Source organism: Pyrus communis, chromosome 1, assembly GCF_041283825.1.
Source record: "Pyrus communis isolate YQ-2024b chromosome 1, ASM4128382v1, whole genome shotgun sequence".
In the NCBI taxonomy this organism is placed as follows: Eukaryota; Viridiplantae; Streptophyta; class Magnoliopsida; order Rosales; family Rosaceae; genus Pyrus; species Pyrus communis.
In genome coordinates, this window is record NC_142565.1 from 11,254,069 (window position 1) to 11,280,214 (window position 26,146).

Below are 26,146 nucleotides of genomic sequence, written 5' to 3' on the forward strand. Positions count from 1 at the left end.
CTATTATGTTCTAAAGCTTATTCATAGCAAGAATATGTAATTTGGAGAGAGTAATAGACATTCTTATGCATGCGCCAATTCTTTCTTGTAAAATAAGTTAAATGTATTGGTTTAGTGTAATTTGGTTTATTGAATCTATGATCCTAATATCTAGTTGTTCTTGTTTTAGAATATATCTTACAAGACAAGGCTGACAAGCATCATAAAACTTGTCTTATATTGACCACCACAAAAATGACTTGAAAGCTTATAGAAACACACAGGTTAATTAAGTAATTCACATCCAAAAGTAATCCAGCATCTCCAATGCTGTGAAAATTTTGGCGCCATTCTAAATTATTAGCTAATATAATTGGGACATCTAAAAACAGGATGACCTTTCTGTAGTGTTGTTTTTGAGAAAGTTGACAAACTGGCCAATGTAGTGGTCTTGGTGCAGCTTGTGATTTCCAAAAACTGTTCCAGCTTTCCTCGCATTGGATCTTAACTGCTCTCCTCCCTCTTCCACCATCGCGTGCCGGAGTCTTTTGGCTATGTCATCTCTACTAAACGATCCATCTCCGCGTCGTTTCACTTCGACAGCCATACCCTTCTCCTCCAAAAGCCTTGCATTCAGAGGCTGATCAATAATGAATGGTAGCAAAACAAGAACATGCCCAAATTGCAGAGTCTCAATTATTGATCCCCATCCAGAGTGCAACAAAGAGCCGCCAACTGCTGGGTGTGCCAAGATTTCCATTTGGGGCACCCACCCCAAGCAAACAAGCCCTTTCTCTGATGTACGGTCAACAAACCCTAGAGGCAGAGCATCAGCTTCACTATTTGCCCCGTTGGGTTTTCTTAGTGCCCATATAAAAGGGAGTTCTGATAGCTCCAGCCCATGAGCTATCTCAAAGACTTGCTCTTTACTCAACTTACACTCACTCCCAAACCCTACGAACACAACTGACCTGGATTTTTGCTTATCGAGCCATTCAAAGATCCCATCATCAGTGGAAATTTCTCCTTTTACCCCTTTTGCAGGTATCTCAGGAGGAAGCAAACCAGTGGGAATCACAAGCTTCCCAGAGTTGTTCTTGTATGCCTCCAAGTACTCCCCTTCAAACTCATCGCAACTCCGAATGGCGAGAACTTGACACGCTGATAGAATCTTGGCGTTCCTTTCTGCATCACTTATCCCGGACTCATTCCCTCCATAAAAGCCCGCATGCATACGGACCGCCTCGTGCTCTCGGAATGCGACCGTTGACTGATAAGTAACCAAATCCGGCGGCAAAGTCAGGCTTTCCAACGACGGCAGAACATCATTTGTATTACAACTGGAGAGATTTCCAGACGACCCAAAAATGAGCCTTGTCGCAGCAGAGAATACAGAAAAATAGACAAGTGGAACGCCGTACTCTCTGCCAATCTCTACGACCCAATGAGCGGCAAAGTCGGTTATGATCCAATCAGGCAATCGATCCGCAATAAACTGCTTGATGGGTTTTTCCAGGAGGTCGTATGCAATCTTCAAGTTGTCAGTGTTCTCAAAGGGGAGGTCTACGGTGGCCTCAGCTCCTTCCGGCAATAAATCGGGATCCAACGGTGGAAATGGAATGGGGACTAATTGCACAAAGGGTTGTAAATCTGGTAAGATTTTGGGGAGTCTATGGATGTTTTTTGGTGTGGATATGAAGGAGACATGAACTTTCGCTTTTGCTAAAGCTATTGAAAGTTGGAAAAAAGGCATCATGTGGCCAAAGGCAGACCATGGCAGCATCACAACGCTAAGATGATCATCTTTTTCCATAATTGTATTGTATTCTTTCTGTCGGATCGAAATTGCAATGAGAGAATTAACATGTAGTTTTGAAACAGATTGTCGGTTTATTGGACTAAATGACATGCTGTACCGCTGGCCACGTGTTCGCGTACGGTGTTCCGGCCACAACACGTGTTGAATTGCTTAGTAACGTCCCGTGTTGGTTTTAATCATCTTTTCATTTTTAGATTTTAATTTTTTTTTTTTAATTTTCAAAAATGCAAAAATTGAAATCTGTAGAATGAAGGTAAAAAATCGTTGTTGATTTACTATGAATAAAGGCACAAGGTATACAGAATTTCTCAAGTGTGTTTGTCTCTCATTTTCTATCTATGCCGCACTGCACCATCTCTTTCTTTCAAATAAAATAAGTCACAACATTCCTTTATTTTTCAAAAATTTTCCTTTAATTTTCATTTTTTAGTTTTTTAGTTTGTATTTTTTGAAACTTGAAAATTAAAAGTAATTACCAAATAAGATTTTAATTTTAATTTTTCAAAACAGTGAAAACTGAAAACGAAATATTTATCAAACCGCTTTTTAATAATTTCATTGTGTTATAATATATGTATTTAATTATTAACGTTATACTTTAAGTTGGAAAAGTGCCGCCTCTATAAGTGAGGATGTAATATAAACATTCTGCATTAAGAGAGAAAGAAAAAAAATAAAAACCCTTAAAACGTGTTTTATTTGCTGCTTAGTTTGGTTTTAGTGAAAAAAAAAAAAAATCTTTTTTTTTTCTTTAGAAATTTATAAAAGTTCTATCCAAAATTAGTTAGCAAATAAAATGTAATGGTAGGAAGCCTACTTATTTAAATCATATTGATGTATCATCTAATGTGCCAAGTGTTACATATGCAACTACCACTCAATGAAATAAATTTATTAATTATCGTGGCATGTGCACATTACTTACCCAATCAGATGGTATACCAATGTAATAAAAATGTGATTTCCTTAGGGGCCGTTTTTCATCTTCAGTTTTCAGCTTTCCATTTCAAATTTTGGTTTTCAATTTTTATTTTTTTGAAAAATGAAAATTTATTTGGTAACTGTTTTAAGTTTTTAGTTTAAAAAAAAATAAAAATTGAAAACAAAAAAAGTGAAAACTTAAGGTCAAATTTTGAAAACTATTAAAGTAATTACCAAATAAGATTTCAATTTTCAATTTTAAAAAATGTAAAACTAAAAATGAAATAATTATCAAAAAACACCATAATTGACTGTCTGTTGGACTTGCTAGAAGTTGAATGCAAAAGAACCTCTGTTGTTAATGTGCTTCTTTTCATACAATAGCGTGTTCTTGATAGTATTATTCTAACCCAAATGGGGTTGGGTTTCCCCGTTGGTCGCCCCCCTCTTTACCCACTTTTTCTTTCCTTCTTTCCTTTATTCTCCTTTAGGAAATGATTGCGGCACTTTTTCTCTCCTTCCTATAGACATGTTTGATTATTACTCTTCAGCAGAATTTGCGGTTATCTTACATGAAAAGTCCGTAGTTGTTTTGATTCTCTTTTGTATAAAAAAGACTTAACCAATCATAATTGCATGACAATGTGTGGTTAGACTTGTGAAACCCGATTTACGCAACATTCCAATCTCATCCCCACACAATGAATGATTATCCCCAAATAATTTTTTACAACACATAAGAGGTTTAACCTTGGATCAAAGAGTAAAAACGAAAGGTTTAACGTTGAGACTTTTGTTAACGAAGAAGTCAGCGTCAACGTTTCTACATGTACCACATAGCAATGGATACCTCACAATGGATCCTAGTTTCAGCTCTCTTCTCAACTCAACAAAACCTTTGACAAACTAATGTGACTCATATTTTCATGAAAAACTCGTCTCTGTACTGAAATGCCGCGTTCCAAAATATAGTTTTCGAGACTGAGTGGGTCATATCTTAGCACCGTGCTCCTTAATTATCTGAGCCCTTTTGAGTTTTTGCTCTTTACTCAATTTACACTCACTCCCAAACCCTACAAACACAACTCACCTGGTTTTTTTGCTTATCGAGCCATTCAAAGATCCCATCATCAGTGGAAACTTCCCTTTTTTCCCCTTTTGCAGGTATCTCAGGAGGAAGCACACCAGTGGGAATCACAAGTTTCCCGGAGTTGTTCTTGTGTGCCTCCAAGTGAGTCCTTCAAACTCCTCGCAACTCCGAATGGCGTGAACTGGGACAAGAAGATAGAATAATCGTGGTCTTCCCTTTGGCATCACTTATCCCGGAATCATTCACTCCATAAAAGCCAGCCTCCTGCCCTCGGAACGCGCGCGGCCGTTGACTTAAAATAACCAAATCCGGCGGCAAAGTAAGGGTTTTCGGCGACGGCAGAACATCATTTGTATGACCACTCGAGAGGTTTTGAGCTGAACTAACAAAGGCCCTTGTAGCAGCAGAGAAAACAGAAAAATAGACAAGTGGAACATCGTACTCTTTGCCAGTCTCTACGACCCAATGAGCAGCTAAGTCGGTTATGATCCAATCAGGCAATCGATCCGCAATGAACTGGTTGATGGGTTTTTGCAGGAGGTCGTATGCAATCTTCAAGTTGTCAGTTTTTTTCAAAGGGGAGGTTCACCGTGGCCTCAGCTCCTTCCAGCAATAAGCCGGGATCCAACGGTGGAAATGGAATCGGGAATAATTGCACAGGATTGTAAATCTGGTAAGATTTTAGGGAGTCTTTGGATGTTTTTTGGTGTGGATATGAAGGAGACATGAACTTTTGCTTTTGCTAAAGCTAGTAAGCTATTGAAAGTTGGAAAAAAGGCATCATGTGGCCAAAGGCAGACCATGGCAGCATCACAACACTTCTATCATCTTTATTCTTTCTGTGGGATGGAATTTGTAATCAGGGAACTAATATGTAGTTTTGTACCAGGTTATCATTATATAATATACCGTATATTGGATTAGATGAGATTCTGTACTGTTGGCCACGTGATCACGCATGGTGTCCTCGCCACAACGCGTGTTAAATTGTTTGGTAGCTATTTCGTGTCAGTTTTGTTAATTCTTTCGTTTTTAGTTTTCAATTTTTGTTATGAATGTTTTAAAATTAAAAATCGCAGTCTTGTTTAGTTATTACTTTAAAAGAAGAGCAACTACTTCCTTGAGTTTTATCCCCCTCTGTTACTCTCATGTTATATGTAAATTAGTAAAGCCAAGTCACCATGTAATGTAAAACATTTTGCATTAAGAGAACTCACGGACAAAAAAAAAAAAAAAAAAAAAAAACCTAAAACGTATTTTATTTGCTGCTTAGTTTGGTTGTAGTGAAAAAATTCTTTTTTTCTTTAGAAATTTATAAAACGCTCTATCCAAAATTAGTTAGACAATAAAACATAATGGTAGAGAGGCCACATAATGAAGCATATTGGTGGACTATATAATGTGTCAAGTGATGAATAAATATATTTATTATTAATGTGGAATGTACACATTAATTATCATATTAAATGGTACACCAATGTAATAAAAAATGTGATTTTCTTATGGGCTGTTTGATAACCATTTCATCTTTAATTTTTCATTTTGGTTTTGAATATTTTTTTTTTTAAATTGAAAACTTGTATGGTAACTATATTAGATCCCACATCGCCTAGGGAAGTAGATCCTTTATGCTTTATATGTACATGTCCACCTTCTATAACACGAGACCTTTTGGGAGCTCACTGACTTCAGAGTTCATCGGAACTCTGAAGTTAAGCAAGTTCGCGCGAGAGCAATCCAAGAATGGGTGATCCACTGGGAAGTTCTCATATGAGTTCCCAGAAACAAAACCGTGAGGGCGTGGTCGGGACCCAAAGCGGACAATATCGTGTTATGGCGGAGTCGAGTCCGGGATGCGGTGGAGCTCGGGTCGGGATGTGACAAACTACTTTTAATTTTCAATTTTCAAAAACAATGAAAATTGAAAAAAAAAAAAATTAAAAACTCAAGGTCAAATTTTGGAAACACAATAAGGTAGTTTTCACTTTTCACTTTTTTATAAACTGAAAATTTGAAAATAGTTACAAAACAAGATTTCAAAAAAATAAAACTAAAAACAAAATAATTATCAAACACCACTTATTATTATTCAAGAATAATATAAATCATATAAACTCTTTGTGATCTGGTATAAAAACCACAAAATCTTTAGCATGTGCGTGCACAGATTGAGAGGTGAAGTTGACTGTCTCCTGGACTTGCTAGAAGTTGGATGCAAAAGAACAATTATCTCCCCTTCTAATCTCTCTTTCATTTCATTTCTTCTTATTTGAACGAACAGTTAAGTCATGTTAACATTTTATATTGATTTTTTTATAAAGACAATAAGACAAAAAGTAAAGTGTGAGAAGATGAGAGGGAAAAGAATAAGAATAGAATGGAAGAAAATCCTGCTCTCAAAAGAACCTCTTGGTTTTTAACAAGTGATACTATTGACATTAAAGACGTGGGAGAGTGGGCTAAACTTCACAATAGACGAACCATAATAATATGGTTCAAATTCATCTTTGGTGAGAATCAAACATAAAATCTCTTACATACAAAATAAAAATAAAATATTATTAGACCGTATTATTAAATGGCTAGAATTTTTTTTTTTTTTTATGACGTGTGTTTCTTTTCATACAAAATCGTGTTCTTATGGTATATTCTAATTCAAATGGGATTAATTGCCCCTCTATACCCACTTTTTATTCCCCCGTGTTCTTATGGTATTATTCTAATTCAAATGGGGTTAATTTCCCCTCTATACCCACTTTTTATTCCCCCGTGTTCTTAAGGTATTATTCTAATTCAAATGGGGTTAATTTCCCCTCTATACCCACTTTTTATTCCCCCTTTCTTTTCTTTTAGGAAATGATTCCAACACTTTCTCTCCATTCTATGCACGTTTAATCATTAACTTTCAGCGGATTTTTGCTGATATCTTATGCAAAAGATCCTTATTAAATGATCTAAATATTAGGAACACAAGAGTGTACAGAAAAAGGGGTTTGGATCCATGATCCTTACATTTTATTTATTTATCGTATATTGTGCGATCATAAATTATTTTAAATTTTTTATTTAATATTAAACATAATACCTAATAAAATATGACCGTACAATATATGATGAACAGATATGATACGAAAGTTTTTAGAATTCTAAAGAGAATCCGGAGGACATCCTCAAAGGAAGTCTGAATTTTACTACCTTTTAGGGGAAACTTGACAATGGATCCCAGTTTCAGCTCTCTTCTCAACTCAACAAAAACTACGAGAAACTAGTGTGAGGTGTGAGATTTAGCAACATATTTTCAGGAAAAACTATTCTCTGTATGGTGGCAGACAAATATATCTAGAAAGAAATGTATCGAAATGAAAGGTTCCAAAATATAATTTTTGAGATAATTGAGTGGTCATATCTTGGTAGGTGCTGCCCAGCTTAGCACCGTGCTCCTTAATTATCTGAGCCGACTGCAATAATTTCTTCTTCGGTAAAGTGTAGCTCTCCTTTGCTCTATAATCGCAAAACAGACATTGAAGCAGATGTTGAAGCAATCAGAGTAAAAAGAATATTGGAGGAACAGGGCTTATACCATATATTTGAGGTTACATCCAAGAGTTAATTCTGCAAATGAACTTTCTAATCGAGGCAGGAAACAGTAAGGGGCCTCATTTCCCAAGAACACCTTCGAGTGTGACCTTAGAATGCTCTTTATGTCAGTTGATATCTGGGGAATCTTATCCAAATCGTTAATTTGCAGGGGAATTTTGGTGATGATGGCATGCCATTGCGCACGTGACGTGTGTACAATTACCTATCAAGTTTACATGAAACTCTCTGAGATATTGTAGAAAGAAAAAAGTCTAACTGGATAGATCAAGCCGCTATCTTAGAGCAGTTCCATCGGGGGTGGGAAAGGCCATCACTTAACCAAAAAACCAGCCCGGCACCCAGCGAAACCACTCCAGCCCAGCATTTTGACCGGCACCTAGTCCAAGCTAGTCTTCATGCCAGCCCAAAATCGACAGAGGCATGAGCCAGCCTGTATGACGCCATGCTGACGCTAGCGTGACGTCGTGGGCCTTTTTTTTATTTTTTTTATTTCTACAATCTCCACCTACACCCTCACCGCAATCTCCACCTCCATCACTCTCCATCGCGCCTCTGACGCCTCCCGATCCTTGGAACCCCATTTGATACACCCGTACGCCTTCTTCATCTACACCCCATCTCAAATCCCTCATTCCTCTTCCCGATTTCCACTTCGCCAATCCTGGGGCTCTAGTTGCTTCCCGCAAGGACCGCGCATAGATAGCTCTCTCTGATTTGAGGAACAAGAAGAAAGACCTGCTGGTCTTTTGATCCAAATGAAATCAGGTGCATAATCCGCTTCCTCATTTGAAGAAGAAAACATGGAGAAAAAGGGGAGAAAAAAAAGAGTGGAGAGAGAGACAGTTGGTCGGAGAAATAAGGGGAGAAAGGACCGGAGAAGGAATGGAAGCAGTGGGAAGGAAACAAAAATGGTAGACCTTTCGAGAGAAAGGAAGAAAAAAGAACAAATAAATTAAATGGTAAAATATTAATTGATATGAATAAAATAATATAATATTAGATGGGCTGGGTGCTAGCGGATTTTTAGGGGTGGAAATGTTTTAGCCTATTACTGTACATTGAAGTCTATTACTATTCATTTGAGTGGATAAATGAGTTGGGTGCTGGCGCAAAATCTTTAAGGATGGAATTGTTCTTAATGTTAAACCATTCCCAGGCTGACACTTGTATGATGAACTTAGGTCATTTCAACCTTACATGATTGATGGTTTACAGCATAATAGGTGCCCGTCTCTAAGGAGTTTTTCTTTCTTTTTTCTTCTTCTTTTCTTGTCACTGGGAGATGATCAGTGGAAAATGAGGAGAGACACGGCCTGTATATAAAGAAATCTGAGACCGATTCAGTTTTGATTTATGAATTAACTTCTGCTCCTGGATCATTAGCAGAGATAGGCTCTTTATTTGTTTTGTTCAAGACTAAGTCTAAAGACTTGTGATATATATATATATAAGCATTATTTGTTAGCACTAATGAGAGTCTTTCTTTCTTTTTTTTCCTTTTTTTTTTTTAATTTTTTTTCAGGCTTTTTAGAATAAGATGATTTCACACTATACTAAGATGATTTCAAATCATGATTTTGAAATCATTCGGTTTGAAATCTTTTGGCAAACTAAACGTTCAAATGGTTAGATTCAATCCCTGAAAATTAAAAATGAGTGGTATAAGATTTGAGAAATGTAGGGTCTATGCATAGAATATAAGATGTATATTGAGAATGTGGGGTGTGGGGGTATTATGGGAAAATATGTAGGGTCTATTAAGATAATTTTTAAGTGAAAAAGCAAATGTGGGGTGTATTAAGTATGTGGAGTTTATTCAACAATTTGTGGGGTGTTAATATAAATAGCCAATTTTTTTCCTTTTTTTTTTTATTAAAAAAAATTCCATTTTATCCTATAACTTCTATTTCACAAAATTTGTTTCATATTTTTTTTTAAATTTTATTTTTTCCTATAACTTCTATTTTACAAAATTTGTTTCATATATTTTTTTTAAATTCCATTTTTTCCTATATGACACACCCCGATCGAGATCAGGGCGTGCTGGTCGTCACGTGGAAGTGACGTAACCATGTGCACAGTGCGGAAGCTAATAAAATAATGATGGAAATAGTAATACGAATAAATAAAAACTGGTTTTACATAAAGTAATAACAAGTGCAACGTAAGTGCGACGCCTAGATCAGAGCATAAAGCCTAAGCAGTCCAAAACAAAATGATGCGACAACAGTACACCCGAAGGTGGCCCTACGCTGGTGATCGTCTGTCAGAAATGCCGGGAAAGTCCTCTGGGAAGCCACCAAACCTGCTAATCAACTAGAACCTGGAGGGGCGCAAAACAAAAGCGTTAGTGGGCAAAAACAAAGCTTTTCGAAAACCATTTAATAAATACGTTCTAACCCCTCGCCGTAAAACCTGTATACTTCCCAGAAAATAGACATATATATATATATATATATATATATATATATATATATATATATATATATATACACCAATCATGCCCAAGAATATGCCATGCCAAAACCTCATAATGAAATGCAAGTGCTCAGGTATAATTCATATCAATAACATATAATCTGGCAGCCGGAGTCACCTAACGTGACCTGTACGGCTGAATCTAGAGCTCAAATCTCAATCTCACTAGCTGGACCTGCACACGAGTCGGAACCACCTAAAGTGGTCTGTACGACAGGCCTGGGTGTAACATATATATACGCTCAAGTGCTACGATCACGTGAAGGCTGGGCGAATAATCACGGGTCACCTACGAGTCGGAACCACCTAAAGTGGTCTGTACGACAGGACTGTGCACCTAACTTGGATCCAAGCTGAGCGTGTGGTGCGGGAGGTGAACATCACGTGAAGGATTGTGCCCAACTCTGGGCGAGAGCACTAACACCGGGGGTGCAGGTTATGAGTTCTCTAAGCATCTCAAATCACTACTGAATGTAAACATGAATTACACTTACCTGGCACTTACCTGTGCGTCCGCAGCACCAATACACACACAAATATATAAATGCAATAATCATGCATAGCCAATGGCAATCTAATGTATGGCATATAACGAAATAACAATTCAAATCAGTTTCTGGGAAAATATAAGTATATAGGTATATACGGAAAACTAAAAGCACACTCACTGATATATGGAAGGGTCGTAGCCCCCCTGCCTCGAGTGACCACGCTCGTCCTCGGGATAGGTATCACCTATATGCGAAACAACTACAAAAATGTCAATTTTAAAGTACATAACCAACCTTTAGAAATAACTTCTCATACAATGCTCAAATGGGGTATATGAATACACCAACGTGACCTACTCAACCTCAGGAACATCCCCATATTTTTAAAATAATTTTTCACTGTCGCACGTGCCTGGCACGCTGACGGCGTCAGTTGACGCCGTCAGGAATATTCCGTCAGTTTTAACAGATTCCGTTAACGGCGTCAGGAATATTCTGTCAGACTTGACGGAATATTCCGTCGTCTTCTCCGGCGAGCCTCCGGCGCCGTCGCCGGCGCCGGGAAATCGGGAAAACTTCAAAATTCGATATCTTCTTCGTTTTTCAACCAAATTTAACAAAATTGGTACCAAAATGAAGCTTACAACGAGAGGAACACAATCATACCACTTTCAAGTGCTAAAAACCACGAAATCTCACATGAAAAATCACCCCAATTCTGGCCAACCTCGAAACTCGTGATCCCAACGTCCAAAACCTTCAAACGAACCACCCCGATCCTCCTAGGGACCTCACCAAGCTTCCTACAAGCTTGAAATTCCCTAAAACGTGAGAAATCACGTGTGCATGAACAGTACCAAAATCGGGCATCGTGAGTTCGACGTGAAAACGACGGTATTCTTACCTGAAATGGGTATGGTTGGACTCCTACAAGCCTCATAAGCTCGAATATGTGCTTGGATTCCACGATCTGTGAAGGTTTGATGGGTTTTGGGTGTGGTCCGTACAAGGATATGAAAAATGGGAAAGGGAAAGGCACGGGGGAGGTGCAGGGATAGGGAGAAAGGGTGTGGGGTGTATGGTAGTGTGTGTGTGGCACAAAACATGCCAACAAAAACCCAAACACACACACACACAACGTAAAATAACGCTAGGGGCAAAATCGTCTTTTCACACGTACGTTTTTAAAATTTCTCGGGACGGGCTGTCACATATAACTTCTATTTCACAAAATTTGTTTCATAATTTTTTTTTAATTCTATTTTTTTTCTGTAACTTCTATTTTACAAAATTTGTTTCACATTTTTTTTTAATTCTATTTTTTTCCTATAACTTCTATTTTACAAAATTTGTTTCATATATTTTTTTTAAATTCTATTTTTTTCCTATAACTTCCTAAGTCATTATACAACATCATGTTGTAGTTTTTAAATAACAAATAATAGAATTTAAAAAATGAGCCCTATGGCCCTTTGGTCCTCGGTTGGAGACTGTTTTTTTGTGACAGGGCTAAAACAAGCCCTATGGTCCTCAGTTGGAAATGGAGGCAAATATCACTAGTAGAAAAACATGTTTGCGCGACGGAATCTTGCGCGACGGAGAAAATTTTGTCGCGCAAAGTCCGTTTGCGCGACGTATAACACAAAACGTCGCGCAAACGGACTTTGCGCGACGACGAAGGCGTTGCTCAAAACGCCTTTGCGCGACATAGGTGAACATACGTCGCGCAAAGCAGTTTTGCGCGACGCCGTCATTCGTCGCCAAACTTTTGGCGCCAACTTTCGTTGACTTTGCGCGACGCAGGTGGGTTTACGTCGCGCAAAGATGTTTTGCGCGACGTATGACCACCTGCGTCGCGCAAAACATCTTTGCGCGACGTATGCCCACCTGCGTCGCGCAAAGTCAACAACTTTTTTTATTTCATTTGATTAGTTTGGGAGGCAGAAACTGCAAACCCAGTTGCAGCAGCTACCTCCGTCTTCCATCTCTCTCTTCAAAATCGTCTACCAGATCAGGTTTGAATTGATATTAATTCTTTATGTTTTTTCGATTGCAATCCTTCCCTTGCTCTTAAACATGATGTAAACTGAATTAATAATATGTAGATCCTTCATGTGATTCATTTACGAAATTGAAATTGTAAAATCAAGGGAGATAACTATCTTGTTGATTTTCTTTTTCTCTATACACCAGGTAGTTCCAACAATACTTTAACTAGTAAATGTGCTTTGAAAAATATTGTGTTACTAACCTTGTTTCTACTAGTGCTCTTAGCATATGAGTATTTCTAGGATCCTTTCCATGCTGTTAATACCAAAAATTAAGGAAATTATCTACCAGAAAGTAGTCATAGTATATGAGATAGACATTCATTTGATGCATATAAAAACTATGAACTTAATACAAATATTGTGTTCTTATATTAAATAAAAATGCTGAAAAAATGAATTTAAGGAGGAAACATGTAACATTATATATTATCAATCGTGTGTGGCTTAGAAGCTTCTTTAGCTTACATACAGAAAGTTGAGCTAAAACATTATCACCTAACTAACATTGTTGTTGATTTTTGCTATATATGTTGCTATTTGCAAGTGTTAGTGTTGTGGTGGGAAAAGATATGAGAGTTGATTGGACAAAACCAACGAATTTAAATTTGAATGCAAATATAATTGCTTAACCCGGATTGAACATTGGACAAATACATATGACGACTGGAGAAGTTTGAACTCTAGCAACCAAAGGCGCTACAAGAATCTTATGCATACGTTATATTTTTGGAAAGTGATTTCTACGCACATTATAAACTCCTATTTATTTATGGCCAATTATAAACTGAATAAATTAGAAAATTTTCAAACTAATCATATAATACTCAATTGTAAACCATAAGGCACATAGTTCTACTTCCTCATGATTGAGAGTTGAGATACATATAAACACTAACTCATCTTTTAAACTTCCATTTCCAATTTGTTAATTTATGTATACGTTCATATATTTGTCTCGTTACTTGATCTCTGAATGTTTGTTTTTTGCAATTTTTGGTGTATGCGATCTCGAAGCATATATAAACAAATTTGACGGTTGGATCGTTGAAATTAGTTTCGTAGGATGTGTATCACATCAAAACGATAGATTCACTAACACTTAAGAGTTTATTTACACTTTCATCAAGTATAACATAAGATTTTGTGGTATCTACTAGTGTAAATATTTTAAATAGAAGATCGAATTCATTCATTGTATTTGTTTAGGGTCAAGGAGTGTAGCTGTAAAAAATCATCAAAATCGGAGTTAAAATAACCGTTAAATCGTGATTTTTCATTTATAACCGTCGAAAAGTTTTGTCTTATTACTTGATCTCAGAATGTTTGTTTTTTGCAATTTTTGGCGTATGCGATCTTGAAACATATATAAACAAGTTTGACGGTTGGATCGTTGAAATTAGTTTCTAAGCTGCATATCCCATCAAAACGATAGATTCACTAACACTTAAGAGTTTATTTATACTTTCATCAAGTATAACATAAGATTTTGTGGTATCCACTAGTGTAAATATTTTAAATTGAAGATCGAATTCATTCATTGTATTTATATAAGGTCAATGAGTGTAGCTGTAAAAAATCATCAAAATCAAAGTTAAAATAACCGTTAAATCGTGATTTTTCATTTATAACCGTCGAAAAGTTTTGTCTCGTTACTTGATCTCTGAATGTTTGTTTTTTGCAATTTTTGGTGTACATGATCTCGAAGCATATACAAACAACTTTGACGGTTGGATCGTTAAAACTAGTTTCGTACAATGCGTATCACATCAAAACATTAGATTCACTAACATTTGGAGTTTATTTATACTTTCATCAAGTATAACATAAGATTTTGTGGTATCCACTTGTGCAAACATTTTAAATTGACGATCAAATTTGTTTATTGTATTCATATAGGATCAAGGAGTGTAGCTGTAAAAAATCATCAAAATTGGAGTTAAAATAACCGTTAAATCGTGCTTTTTCGTTTATAGTCGTCAAAAAGTTTTGTCCCGTTACTTGATCTCTGCATATTTATTTTTTGCGATTTTTGGCTGATGCGATCTCGAAGCATATAGAAACAAGTTTGACGGTTGGATCTTTGAAACTAGTTTCATACGATGCTTTTCTTATGAAGTTCAACCGTATATATATTTACTAAGTAGATTTTAATTTATTTATTTATTTCGTACTTATAATACTTAAGAGATTGACTGATATATATGAAAAAAAAAAAATATTGTGGGTTTTTGTTAGAAAAATATATTATTGTGGGGTTTATGTTTAAAAAAATTTGAATTTGAAAGGAGGAAAGTCACATTTTCGGCAATTTTCATAATACTTTTTTTTTCCAATTAAATACTTTGCGTGACGCCTTAGTATGATCGTCGTGCAAAACAACTTTGCGCAACGTCGAATTAAACACCTACGTCGCGCAAGGTGTGATAATTTTGGCGGTATAATAGTGAAAAATAGGCGCTTTTTTTCAAATTTTCCAAAATTTTCCACTTTGCCCTCTTTATCTCCCTCAATTCGAACCCAAATGACAGCCCTTCTTTATCTCCCTCTCCTCCTTCTATTCAAACCTAACCCAACTGAACCCTCCTCCTTCTATTCGAACATAACCCAGAAATCTTGAACCATCCCTCTTTATCTCCCTCTTTCCTCTTCACAAATCTTGAACCCAGAATCCTGTCCCCTTTCTTTTCCCGTAGACCCCAGATCTCCTTCTCTCCTCCCAACTGAACCCTCCTCCTTCTATTCGAACATAACCCAGAAATCTTGAACCATCCCTCTTTATCTCCCTCTTTCCTCTTCACAAATCTTGAACCCAAAATCCCGTCCCCTTTCTTTTCCCGTAGACCCCAGATCTCTTTCTCTCCTCTTCACGCAAATCTCGAAGCCGACGCGAATCAAGTCCCAAAATCAAGGTAAGGGTTTCTGATTTTCAATGGGTTTTTGTTATTTAGGGTTTAGGCTCAAATTGCAAGTTGATTTCTGAGTATTTTGTTGATGTATGTGTGTTTTGTGTATGAACATGAAATTGGCTTTTATTAATCTGATTTTAATTAAGGATGCATATGCCGTGTTAATTAAGGACCTTTTTAACAGGCCGGCGGCTGATGAACTTAAAATGCCTTCAATGACAAGTACAAGATGATGTTTATTAGGTACATGTTTATAGTTTTATCATATTCTGTTTATAGTTTTATGCATCACGGAATTTGTCTTCACCCATTAAAGCAAGTCTGCATTTCTCTTTGAGTAGAAGTGGTGTTTTATCGTTGGATCGTGCAGATGCTGTTATTGAAGTGTCAGAATGGGTGGAAGTTCCTAAGAAGAATCTGAGTGTGTAGAATTCAACTAATGTTGCACCGAACATTTCGACTGAAACTGGTGCTCAGAACTCTTCAGAAGACAGCAATGGCAATACTAATGATGGTGGAAATAGTAACACTTCCAACTCTACTGTAGAAGCGGATGTTGTTATTGAAAAAAAGCTGAAAAAGCGGACCTTTAGGATTCCACTGAAGGTATACGTTAGTTAATTTTCTTAAAGTTCTTTCATGCTTCTCAACAGCTCATTAGAAGCTCGTATTTTCTCAAATCTCCTTTTCATATTGTAGATTGTTGAGAAAACAGTCGGACCTGCAATGTCTCCTTCAGAAGAATCTCTTGCTGAAGCAAAGCGTAAATTAGAAGAATTAGACAAGAAGGATGCAGAGCGGAGGAGAACGGCAGAGTTGAAAAATAACTTGGAAGGATACATATATGGTACTAAAGAAAAGGTGTGTAGGTGCAATCAAATATTTTTTTCTTCTCGGCATAAGAAAACCATCTTCATTGCATGATATATTTTTTTATGAATATTTACGATGTTTCCAAATATTTCTGGATTTTTCCGTGATATTATGCCTTGCAATTGTTGTTTGATAAAGTTATTAATGTAGTTTGTTTTGTATATTTTTTGTCACATCATTCATTTGAGGATATTGCATTGACTTGCTTTGTATTGAATCTGATGTTATTTCTCCTTTTTGTGTCTTTTGCTTTGATAGGCTAAATTATTTTGTTCTAGTGCTAGTTTCCCTATTTAAAAATGTTTTTGGCCATAACAATTTGTTCTTGTTTCAACCTTTTAATGAATTCTTTCGTATACCAGTTTGAAACATCCGAGGAATTTGAAAAAATTTCAACTAGCGAGGAATGCCAATCCTTTATTGGAAAGCTAGATGACGTAGACATTTCTTTATTCAACCCAAAATTCAGCTTCATCATATCTCTGTCCTAAGTTTTCCATTTAACCTGTTGTCTTTTTCTTAGGTGCAAGAGTGGCTTTACACCGATGGTGAAGATGCTACTGCTTCAGAGTTTCAGGAACGCCTAGAGATGCTAAAAGCTATTGGTGATCCAATATTCTTCAGGTATATTCCAGTTTAGTTTGTTTGGTTTAAGTTTAATTGAGGGTAATACTGCATTCACCAAGAAAAAAGAATTGGGCAGTGATGTATAATATTCAGATGTAATTTCTACAATTTAAGTCCTGTGTCAAGTCAATGCAATGTATCTGATCTGATGATTTTAGCTTCATTAGGTACATGTTTATCATATTCTGTTTATAGCTTCATTAGGTACATGTTTATAGTTTTATCATATTCTGTTTCACTTTCATAGAACCAAAGATCAAGATGACGTTTATAGTTTAAATTATGGGAAGAAAATTTAAATTTTGTGCACTGGAGAAGCACGCTACTTTTTCAGACGATACTTTGACAGATAGCTTGGTTTTGACGAGTGTCCCTTTGGTTTTGGAATTGCTTGCCATCCGTTTTCTTTTTCTTTTTCAGACGATACCTTGACTGCATAAGCAGCAACAACTTCACTGGTATTTTTCCTTGATGGTTTTTACCTTATTAAGTGTTCTGTGTCTGTGTTATAGAAATCTCACTGTTTTCGATCAGGATTTTGCTTACTTTCTTGCTTTTTATCTTCATAATTTCAGAAAAAAGACTAATTATTTGGAAAAATTAGAGGCGACCTCATACAACATTTTGATTCCTTTAATGATTTATTTGGAAAATTTTAAGAACTAAAATGTATAAACTTTTGGTTCAGGGCTGAAAAGTTTCTAACAATGTTCTAAAATCCAACTAAGACCAGCCATGTGATACCCTGGCTTTTCCTATATAAATGGAGTATCCACCTACATGCACAGGGTGACCTAATTTATTAAGTTTTGGTCAGTTATATAAAGTCAATAACATTTATAAGGAAATATGGCTAATAACGTAGCCATATCATAATAAGCCTCATGGTCAAAATTTTCTCCAATGTTTTGTAATGATATATATATATATATATATATATATATATATATATATATATCTAGTTGTTCTGTATTTATGTAGTTGTGACAAGATTGGGACACTTATATATAGATATATATATATATATATATATATCTAGTTGTTCTGTATTTATGTATGTATGTATGTATCTAGTTGTTCTGTATTTATGTACTAACATTATCTGTTGCATTTAAGAAAAATGTTGTAGGATTAGTTTCTAATGTTATATTTTTATGGTTGAATAAGTGTATAGATGTCGCAGTTGATCACTCGTCGTCGGAGTGTGACCAATGCACCTCCTGCATTATCAGCATCTACGGCTCCAGCCGTGAGTGCTCCATTGATTAGCTTCCCCTGGAGACCCCGATTGAGGACATCACGATACCTGAGGATGTAGGTTTTCAGATCATGACTGATGTCCTGGATCAGAACTTAGGTCGTCGTCGTGGCAAGGTTGTTCGGTGTATGGGGAAAGCACAGATTCGTGAAACGGGTGCCTCATGTTCCAGATCAAACGCAGAGGTAGATGCATTGAAGGAGGAAGTGACAACCCTAAAGGCCCAGGCCGAGCTGATGAAGGAGCAGCTGAGGGCCCAGGGCGAGGAGATGAGGTCATATGGCGGGGCGTGGAGAGACTTTGTACAAGCCATACAGATGTCCGGCCTTCAAATCTCACTACCAGCACTTCATCTTGGTCCACCTTCGACCTCAGAGCCACCTCGCCTTGCTGATACCTAATAGCTTGATGTATTAAACCTAGTTCACTTTTAGTTTTTTCTTTTTTGTTCGGATCTTGTATGTACATTTTCATATATTTTATAATTAAATACTTTTGCTTGGTTAATTAATTATTCTTTCGAATTTAATTACAATATTTATCAAGAATTAAAAAAAAAAAAAAAAAAAGTTTGACCAAAACTACTCCCCACTTTGCACGACGCATGGCTTCGTCGCGCAAACCCACTTTGCGCGACGTACGCATGAGTCACGCAAAGTGGGTTTGCGTGACGCACAAAGTGAGTAGTGCAAAGTGGGTTTGCGCGACGACCAACGAAGTGCGTCGTGCAAAGTGAGTTTGCGCGACGCACTCCGTTGGTCACGCAAAGTTGGTTTGCGTGACGCACTCTGTTGGTCGCGCAAACCCACTTTGCGTGACGCACTCCGTGGCCGTCGCGCAAACCCACTTTGCGCGACGCACGACCCGTGGGCCGTCGCGCAAACCCTAGCGTCTCAGACTTTGCGCGACGATTAAGGCGCGACGAAGGTTGCGTCGCGCAAACCCTTAGGCAACGATTTTTTACTTTGCGCGACGAAAGTACCTACGTCACGCAAAGTGTTTTTTTACTAGTGTATGACCATGTACTGTTCATTAAAATATTAATATCTTAGAAGGCCAGATGGCTAAAACGAGCCCTCTAGCCAGCCCTCAGTTGGAGATGGCCTGAAGCCGATGGCTACATAAGTGAAAAGATGAAGAGTCGCAACACAAGAATGCTTTAAGTTTTTTTATTGGGAAAGTAGAGGTTAGAAGGTGAGATGATTGGATAAATGACTAGGAATAAAATATAAAGTGCATATATAATGATAATAATACATAAATATATATATATATATATATATATGAACAAATAAATGATATAATATTAATAGTAGTGGTACGGTACGGTATACCACTAGTAATGATTTTGAATACTATTACCGTACCGAAAATGCATGGTGCAGTAGAAATACTGTACCAGTACTAATGGTACAAATTTTTTGGCACAACTTTGGTATGATACGGTTGGTAATTCAGTTGGAATGGTAATTTGACAAACAATTCCACCCCTATATAAAATAAATATTTAGACAGACATAAAGTGTGAAAGTGCGAGGCCTATTTGCCCAATAAAATCCATGGCATAATAAAGTCAAAAACCTTTTTCAAGTAAACCAAAAGTGTAGATGTATGGAAATCCGCCGGTGATTATGAACAAAAGTCAGTTGTGTTTTAGCAGTCTTTAGATTTCTTTTCCAGATATACCAACCACATGGCTCAATTATCCACTAGCTAGTTGACTGTGACGGTCCAACTCTTGCTTTTTGTTTCTCTTTAAAATTCTACCAAGTTAGAAAAATCGATCAAAATATGTGACTTCTTCTCTTCTCTTTTCTTCTTTCCTCTCTTAGAAATTGTGAACCAAAACCCAAACGTTTGAGCCTCTCTCCGCCATGAGAATCAATCCGAAAGATCCAGCTGAAAGCCTCTACCCATGGACCTCCACCAAGATCACAATATGTTTCTTGCTTGTGATCTCCTTTACCTATATCTCTTACTCTCTAAAATCTGTCTTACCTTCTAATCTTTGTAGGGAACAATATTCTGTCACGTCCCATCTCCAATCCGAGGCTCCCGCCACCCCATCTCAGCCGATATCCCCACCGGCACCGGCACCCCTGGAACCCCAAGAGCCCAAAACTAACTTATCCCACATAGTTTTTGGCATTGCAGCTTCAGCCAATCTGTGGGGAAATAGAAAAAAATACGTGAAGCTATGGTGGAGGCCGGACCAAATGAGAGGCAATGTTTGGATGGATCAGCCGGTAAAAGTTGAACCGGAGGATGAACACCTTTTGCCGCCAATAAAGATATCTAGTGACACTTCCAAGTTTGCATACACTCACCGGAAAGGCCACCGGTCGGCCATCCGCTTGTCACGTATTGTTACGGAGAATTTCAGGCAAGGCATGGAGAATGTTAGGTGGTTTGTGATGGGGGATGATGACACAGTTTTTGTTCCAGAAAATCTGGTTAGAGTTTTGCAGAAATATGACCATAACCAATTTTATTACATCGGAAGCTCATCGGAGAGCCACTTGCAGAACATTTATTTTTCACATAATATGGCTTATGGAGGAGGTGGGATTGCTATAAGTTACCCTCTAGCCAGAGCCCTAGAGAAAACGCAAGACAAGTGCATTGCTCGGTATACTGGATTGTACGGCTCGGATGATAGGCTTCAGGCTTGTATGGCTGAGCTTGGTGTTCCTCTCACCAAAGAACAAGGGTTTCACCAGGTTAGTCTAATGTCACTATCTTTTCTTTTCTTGTTTTTTGTTTGGTTACCGAGAAAATAGAGAGTAGTGAAGGAAAATCTATGGCATGTTTTCTTGATGATTTGGACTGGTATAATAATTACAAATGTCGAAATTGCTAATCTTTTTTGTTTGTGAAAAAATGCAAACCAAATTTATGGTTGAATCAAAACTTTTCTGTTTTAAACCCTTTTGTTAGTTCATAAGGCTTATCATCAATTAATGGTTAGTTTCTTTTGGGATTACACATTCTTAACGTTACTTCCACTCCTCCAAGAGTTTGTTTCAACTTATTTATGTCAAAAAACTAAGAAGTATGTAAAGTGTTGGATTAGGCTAGATCAAGAGTTCGACATTCACTTTAGTTAATTTACTACGTATTGTTTATTTTTCCTTTCTAACGGAACGGAATAGACTATGATTGGAATTTGTTGGTGGTGTTGGGTGACCTAGTACTTCGTCTACCACCGGCCAATAATATATATAATTGACTGTTGACTTATGTTGCATATGCCTTTTGTGGTGTCTTTACATGATTCACTAAACAACATGGACTCCTTTTACCTAATCCTTTGGAAATCCTTCTGAACCATAATCTTATTTCAATCAAGTGTACACAAATTTCCAACGTGAGTTGATGATCCGTTGAAAAATAGAATTTCACGTGACAAAATAATATATAGTTAATATACGAGAGTTTCTAATAGCACCGAGATTTTTTATAATAAAACCCAACACCTAATAATAAGTGATTAAGTTAAGACAATATCAGTAAAATTGGTAGTAAACCTACATGGGCTTATAAAGTTTATCATGAGCCACATGACCATAGTGCAAAGTCATTGTCAATGGTGGGTGAGACTCGATATTCCTAATAAAATAGTGAATTATTGATCATTTCAAGTTTCAAATTATATGTGTGTACATTTGAACAATTTTAGACCAGTCTTTTACTTGATCATTTATACTTTTGTTTTCATTTGTGGAATTGTATTAGTTTGATGTATATGGGAGCGTGTTCGGACTCCTTGCAGCTCATCCGGTCGCGCCCCTTGTGTCACTTCACCACCTAGATGTCGTTGATCCCATATTCCCCAACATGGAACGAGTCCAAGCCCTACAAAGGCTTAACGTTCCCATGAAGATCGACCCGGGCGGACTCGTTCAACAATCCATTTGCTACGACAAGATGCGATCCTGGACTGTATCTGTTTCATGGGGCTATGCGGTTCAAATATTTCGGGGCATTTTCTCTCCTCGTGAAATAGAACAGCCAGCCAGAACGTTCATCAATTGGTACAAGAAAGCTGACTTCATTGGCTACGAATTCAACACTCGTCCCGTCAGTAGACACCCTTGTCAAAAACCATTTGTGTATTACCTGACAAATGCTGTGTACAACAAAAATACAAATCATACAGCAACTGAATATGTTCGTGATCAAGCGCCAAATCCTCAATGCAACTGGAAGATGGCAAATCCCTCTCGCATTGACAGAGTACAAGTCTACAAAGCATATGATCCGCATATATGGGACAAGGTAATCAATCTAAAGAAAATATTAGTGTTAGTTTTTCAGCACAAAACGCGTGAGGCGTTGATTGATGTGAGGTTAATTTTTTTCTTCACATCTAATTTATTTCATTCAGTTAGTTGGCACCCATTACTAAAGAATGTATATTCTTGTAATTTGAACAGTCTCCAAGGAGAAACTGTTGCAGAATCTTGCCAAGTAAAAAGAAGAAAGGTACCATGGCCATTGAGGTAGGAGCATGCAATGAAGATGAAGTGGTTGAACTGAGGTAAAGTTTATATGATTTTTAAGAGCCTTCCCCAGTCACAATTTTGTTCATTTTTTCTATACAAAAAAAAAAAAAAAAAAAAAAAATGAAAATTTAGTTATCATACATGCCCTTGTATTCGAATATTTATGCTGATTAGAAAATGTAGTTTAGTATAAAATAAAAATAAATAAATAAAGGTTGAATTTACATTCAACTATACCTTCATATTAAATTATCATTCATGCATGTTGCAACTACATATTTGCTCTCTTAAGGTCTTTATTTTGAGGACCTGTGAGGATTAGATGCACTTTAGTTATAAAATTATATTAGTTTAGATTTAAAGGCTTAAAATATTTGACAATATAATCTTATGGCTAATATGCATTTGGTCCTAACAGGTTCTCAAAATGAGGACTTTAAGAGAGTTGCATGTGAGTTGTCAAGATGGATAAAATGTCAATTTTGGGCTTTTTTTGTTGTTGTTAATTATAAATTTGTAAGTTGTGGTTATGTATGAGGCTGGAAATTATAATTGTGTTCATTTCGGATAGATAATTTTTCTTGTTCTAGGAGGAAAACCATTTTGTTATCTAAAATCCTTACATACTCGAAGACAAAGTGAGCGATTACTTCATGATCAAAAGAATCATTTCCACATTTAGATTCATTTCCACAATCAAATTCGTTGCCACAAAAACTCTCAAATTATAATTCCATAGAGTATGATGCTCATGGAGTTTAACCGCATTCTCTAAAGAAGTAAAATCCAAAATTAGCAAACTTCTAATCAGTTTGTAGTAATTAACCAACCTAAATGGACAAAACAGTGACCCCGTCACAGTCTCCCGATTTCCAAAGAGAGTCATAGCACCATACCGGCTATCTGTATTTTCGTACTGTCTAAATCCAAACTTGACACAATTAATTCAACTTTCTTTCACCCCTTGCAACTCCAAATCAATATCAAAAGTGACAACATGAGCCAATTCTTTGTTTTAGTTGTGTGCGTTAACCCATGGTTTCATACTGTCTAAAATCAAACTTGACGCAATTAATTCAACTTTCTTCCATGCCTTACAACTCCAAATCGATATCTAAAGTAACAACATGAGCCAAATCTTTATTTTGGTTATATGCGTGGTCCAAAAGACTCTGAATATTTTGACGACTGCATCATTTTATAGTAGAATTCCATTTTAAAATTAAAATATTTTCTCTCTATTGTTTGAGAAAGTTGCACATATAATTTGGCTATAAGAAACAAGGTTAGTCGACCATCTAAATTCACAACCTATAAATTCCAGGAAGGGTTGATCAATGATGTCGACAAAATTGATCACATACACGCAAAACACAGTTGTGCCGCACCACTTATTAATCCGACGTGGACAAGTCCACCCAAAACCTCCAGCTAATCAGCCCCGAGCGCGTGGGTCCCGCCAACGACTCGGACTTTCCCACCCCTCAAAACGCACACACCCGAAACTCAGGTCTCGTTCTTCCTCTTCCACCATTCCTGAATTCTGCAGACTTCCCCTCTCATGGAGTTTCCGTACAGAAAGCTCCTCTTCTCTCTCTCCCTACTTTCTCTCTCTACCATTTCCGCCCTCTCTCGCTCCTCCTTCTCCCCCATAGACAGCTACCTCGTCGACTGCGGCTCCACCGCGGAATCCACCGTCGACAACCGCCGCTTCGTTCCCGACTCGTCCAAGCCCGACTCCTCCCTGTCCTCCTCAACTCGCTCCATCTCGCTCAGAAATGAAAACCCAGTTCCCAATTCGCCCCAAATCTACAGCACCGCCAGGGCTTTCAGGCGGCCGTCCAAGTACGAGTTCCAGATCCGCGACGCGGGGACCCACATGGTACGCCTCCATTTCCAGACCTTTAATTCTTTGAAATTGGATTGGAATGATGCTCAATTTCATGTTTTGGTCAATGGGTTTGTGGCTTTGACCGACTTTAGAGCTGCAAAAATCCCCATGGTTATGGAGTTTTTGATCTGGGTCGATACCAAAAAGCTTGTAATTGAATTTGTTCCTGCTAAAAAATCGAACTTTGCGTTTGTGAATGCGATTGAGGTGATTTCTGCGCCTAAGGATCTTGTTGCTGATACAGCAAAGTTTGTGAGTGATGACAAATCTGAGAATTTTAACGGGTTAATTAAGCAAGTGCTTCAGGTTGTGTATAGGGTTAACGTGGGAGGTTTGAAAGTGACGCCGTTTAATGATTCTCTGTGGAGGACTTGGGTTACTGATGATGAGTATTTGGAATCGGATTCCGGGTCGGAAAGGGTGTATTTTGGTGGTCGGATTAATTATCAGGATGGAGGGGCTAGCAGGGAAGTTGGTCCTGATAATGTGTATAATACTGCCCGGCTGATTCATAGTTCGAATGCTTCGATTCCGAATGTCAATATGACATGGGTTTTTCCTGCTGTTGGAGGATATAAGTATCTTGTTCGGTTGCATTTTTGTGACATTGCTAGCATTTCGATTGGATTGCTGTATTTCAATGTTTATGTGAATGGGAAATTGGCATATGAGAATTTGGATTTGTCTATGGCAACGAATTATATGTTGGCTTCTCCATTCTATGCGGATTTTGTGGTTGATGGAGAGGAATCGGGTGTTTTGTCCGTAAGTGCAGGACCTTCGAATATGAGTATGCCTTATGCAATTGATGGGATTTTGAATGGGATTGAGATCATGAGGTTGAATAACTCCATGGGGAGTCTTGACGGCAAGCACTGTGCCGGGTGGGTTCTGAGGAACTGGCCGAAAGGAAATGTTGGTGCGGCGTTTCCTTTGGTTGCTGCCGCCTGTTTGCTGCTGAGTATTTCATTGGTCATGCGTAGGAGGATGAGCGGGAAGGAATTTGTGGGATGGTCGAAACTGCCCACAAGTGTTTCAGAAGTTAATCTCAAGCATGGAAACACACAGCTTTCGGTTAAATAGAACAGCAGTATAGGATCAATAAACACCAGCTGATAAGTTTGAGTTTGAATATGAATGTTGTATTGTGTATTCTATAGGTAATAGGTTGTATGAAACATTATGAAATGTAAACAATTCACGTTTGCGTATGTAACCAAATCAATGGTTCTGGTTCACGATCTAGCAGCAAAACATGTTATGCGGTTTGGCAAGAGAATATTTCCTGATAATGCAACGCTCTAAGTTGTATCAATTTCTAGCCACATTTCCTGTAGTTTCACACTGGAGGCCCAGCGATTGCTCAGTTGGGTGGCTTGGCATACTTTCAGTTCTCACTGCAACAGCTTTTTGCAGTTTTATCTGCTCTTATTTTGGTTTGTATGCAGTGGGTAATTTTGTTATAATTGTTGATAAGGTATTTCTATTTACTTTAGCATGTTAATATGCATGTCTCAGTTTTGTGTGTACTGGATAATTTTGTTAAACTAATAATCCTAAAAATAGTCATTTAGTATTACGGTGTGGTGGTATTACTTATCATTTGTAAGTGAGTGGTCTTAGGTTCGATTCTCGTCAAAAGCGAATTTGAATTATA

At 37.3% G+C, this 26,146-nt stretch overlaps 3 protein-coding genes and 2 pseudogenes across 6 annotated transcripts; 3 read left to right on the plus strand and 2 right to left on the minus strand.

Annotated features, from left to right (window-relative positions):
• Positions 1–198: 198 nt before the first annotated feature.
• LOC148699153 (soyasaponin III rhamnosyltransferase pseudogene) lies at positions 199–1,853 on the minus strand (annotated as a pseudogene). The gene has a single exon (XR_015964349.1). The product of XR_015964349.1 is annotated as a soyasaponin III rhamnosyltransferase pseudogene (transcript).
• A 1,495-nt stretch (positions 1,854–3,348) lies between these two features.
• Positions 3,349–8,016, minus strand: LOC148699154 (putative UDP-rhamnose:rhamnosyltransferase 1; annotated as a pseudogene).
• Positions 8,017–14,925: 6,909 nt separating this feature from the next.
• On the plus strand, positions 14,926–18,600 carry LOC137714646 (heat shock 70 kDa protein 17). 3 transcript variants are annotated; one of them, XM_088697200.1, is made up of 8 exons: positions 14,926–15,338; positions 15,506–15,578; positions 15,677–15,941; positions 16,035–16,196; positions 16,571–16,645; positions 16,732–16,832; positions 17,256–17,293; positions 18,003–18,600. In XM_088697200.1, exons 4-8 carry the CDS (start codon positions 16,062–16,064, stop codon positions 18,020–18,022), a joined length of 369 nt encoding a protein of 122 aa, XP_088553326.1. In that variant the 5' UTR covers positions 14,926–15,338; positions 15,506–15,578; positions 15,677–15,941; positions 16,035–16,061; the 3' UTR covers positions 18,023–18,600. The 3 variants fall into 3 exon arrangements, with proteins under 3 accessions (XP_088553326.1, XP_088553329.1, XP_088553333.1); XM_088697203.1 differs by lacking the exon at positions 17,256–17,293 and having other exon boundaries at positions 14,929–15,338; positions 15,520–15,578; positions 15,706–15,941; positions 18,010–18,600; XM_088697207.1 differs by lacking the exon at positions 17,256–17,293 and having other exon boundaries at positions 14,930–15,338; positions 15,520–15,578; positions 15,706–15,941.
• Positions 18,601–19,796: 1,196 nt separating this feature from the next.
• On the plus strand, positions 19,797–22,842 carry LOC137720435 (uncharacterized). The gene is made up of 3 exons (XM_068459502.2): positions 19,797–20,813; positions 21,829–22,371; positions 22,530–22,842. The coding sequence occupies exons 1-3, from the start codon at positions 19,968–19,970 to the stop codon at positions 22,635–22,637; spliced, it is 1,497 nt and encodes a 498-aa protein (XP_068315603.2). The 5' UTR covers positions 19,797–19,967; the 3' UTR covers positions 22,638–22,842.
• A 1,103-nt stretch (positions 22,843–23,945) lies between these two features.
• Positions 23,946–25,804, plus strand: LOC137720434 (receptor-like kinase). The gene has a single exon (XM_068459501.2). It carries the CDS (start codon positions 24,160–24,162, stop codon positions 25,570–25,572), a length of 1,413 nt encoding a protein of 470 aa, XP_068315602.2. The 5' UTR covers positions 23,946–24,159; the 3' UTR covers positions 25,573–25,804.
• Positions 25,805–26,146: the final 342 nt, after the last annotated feature.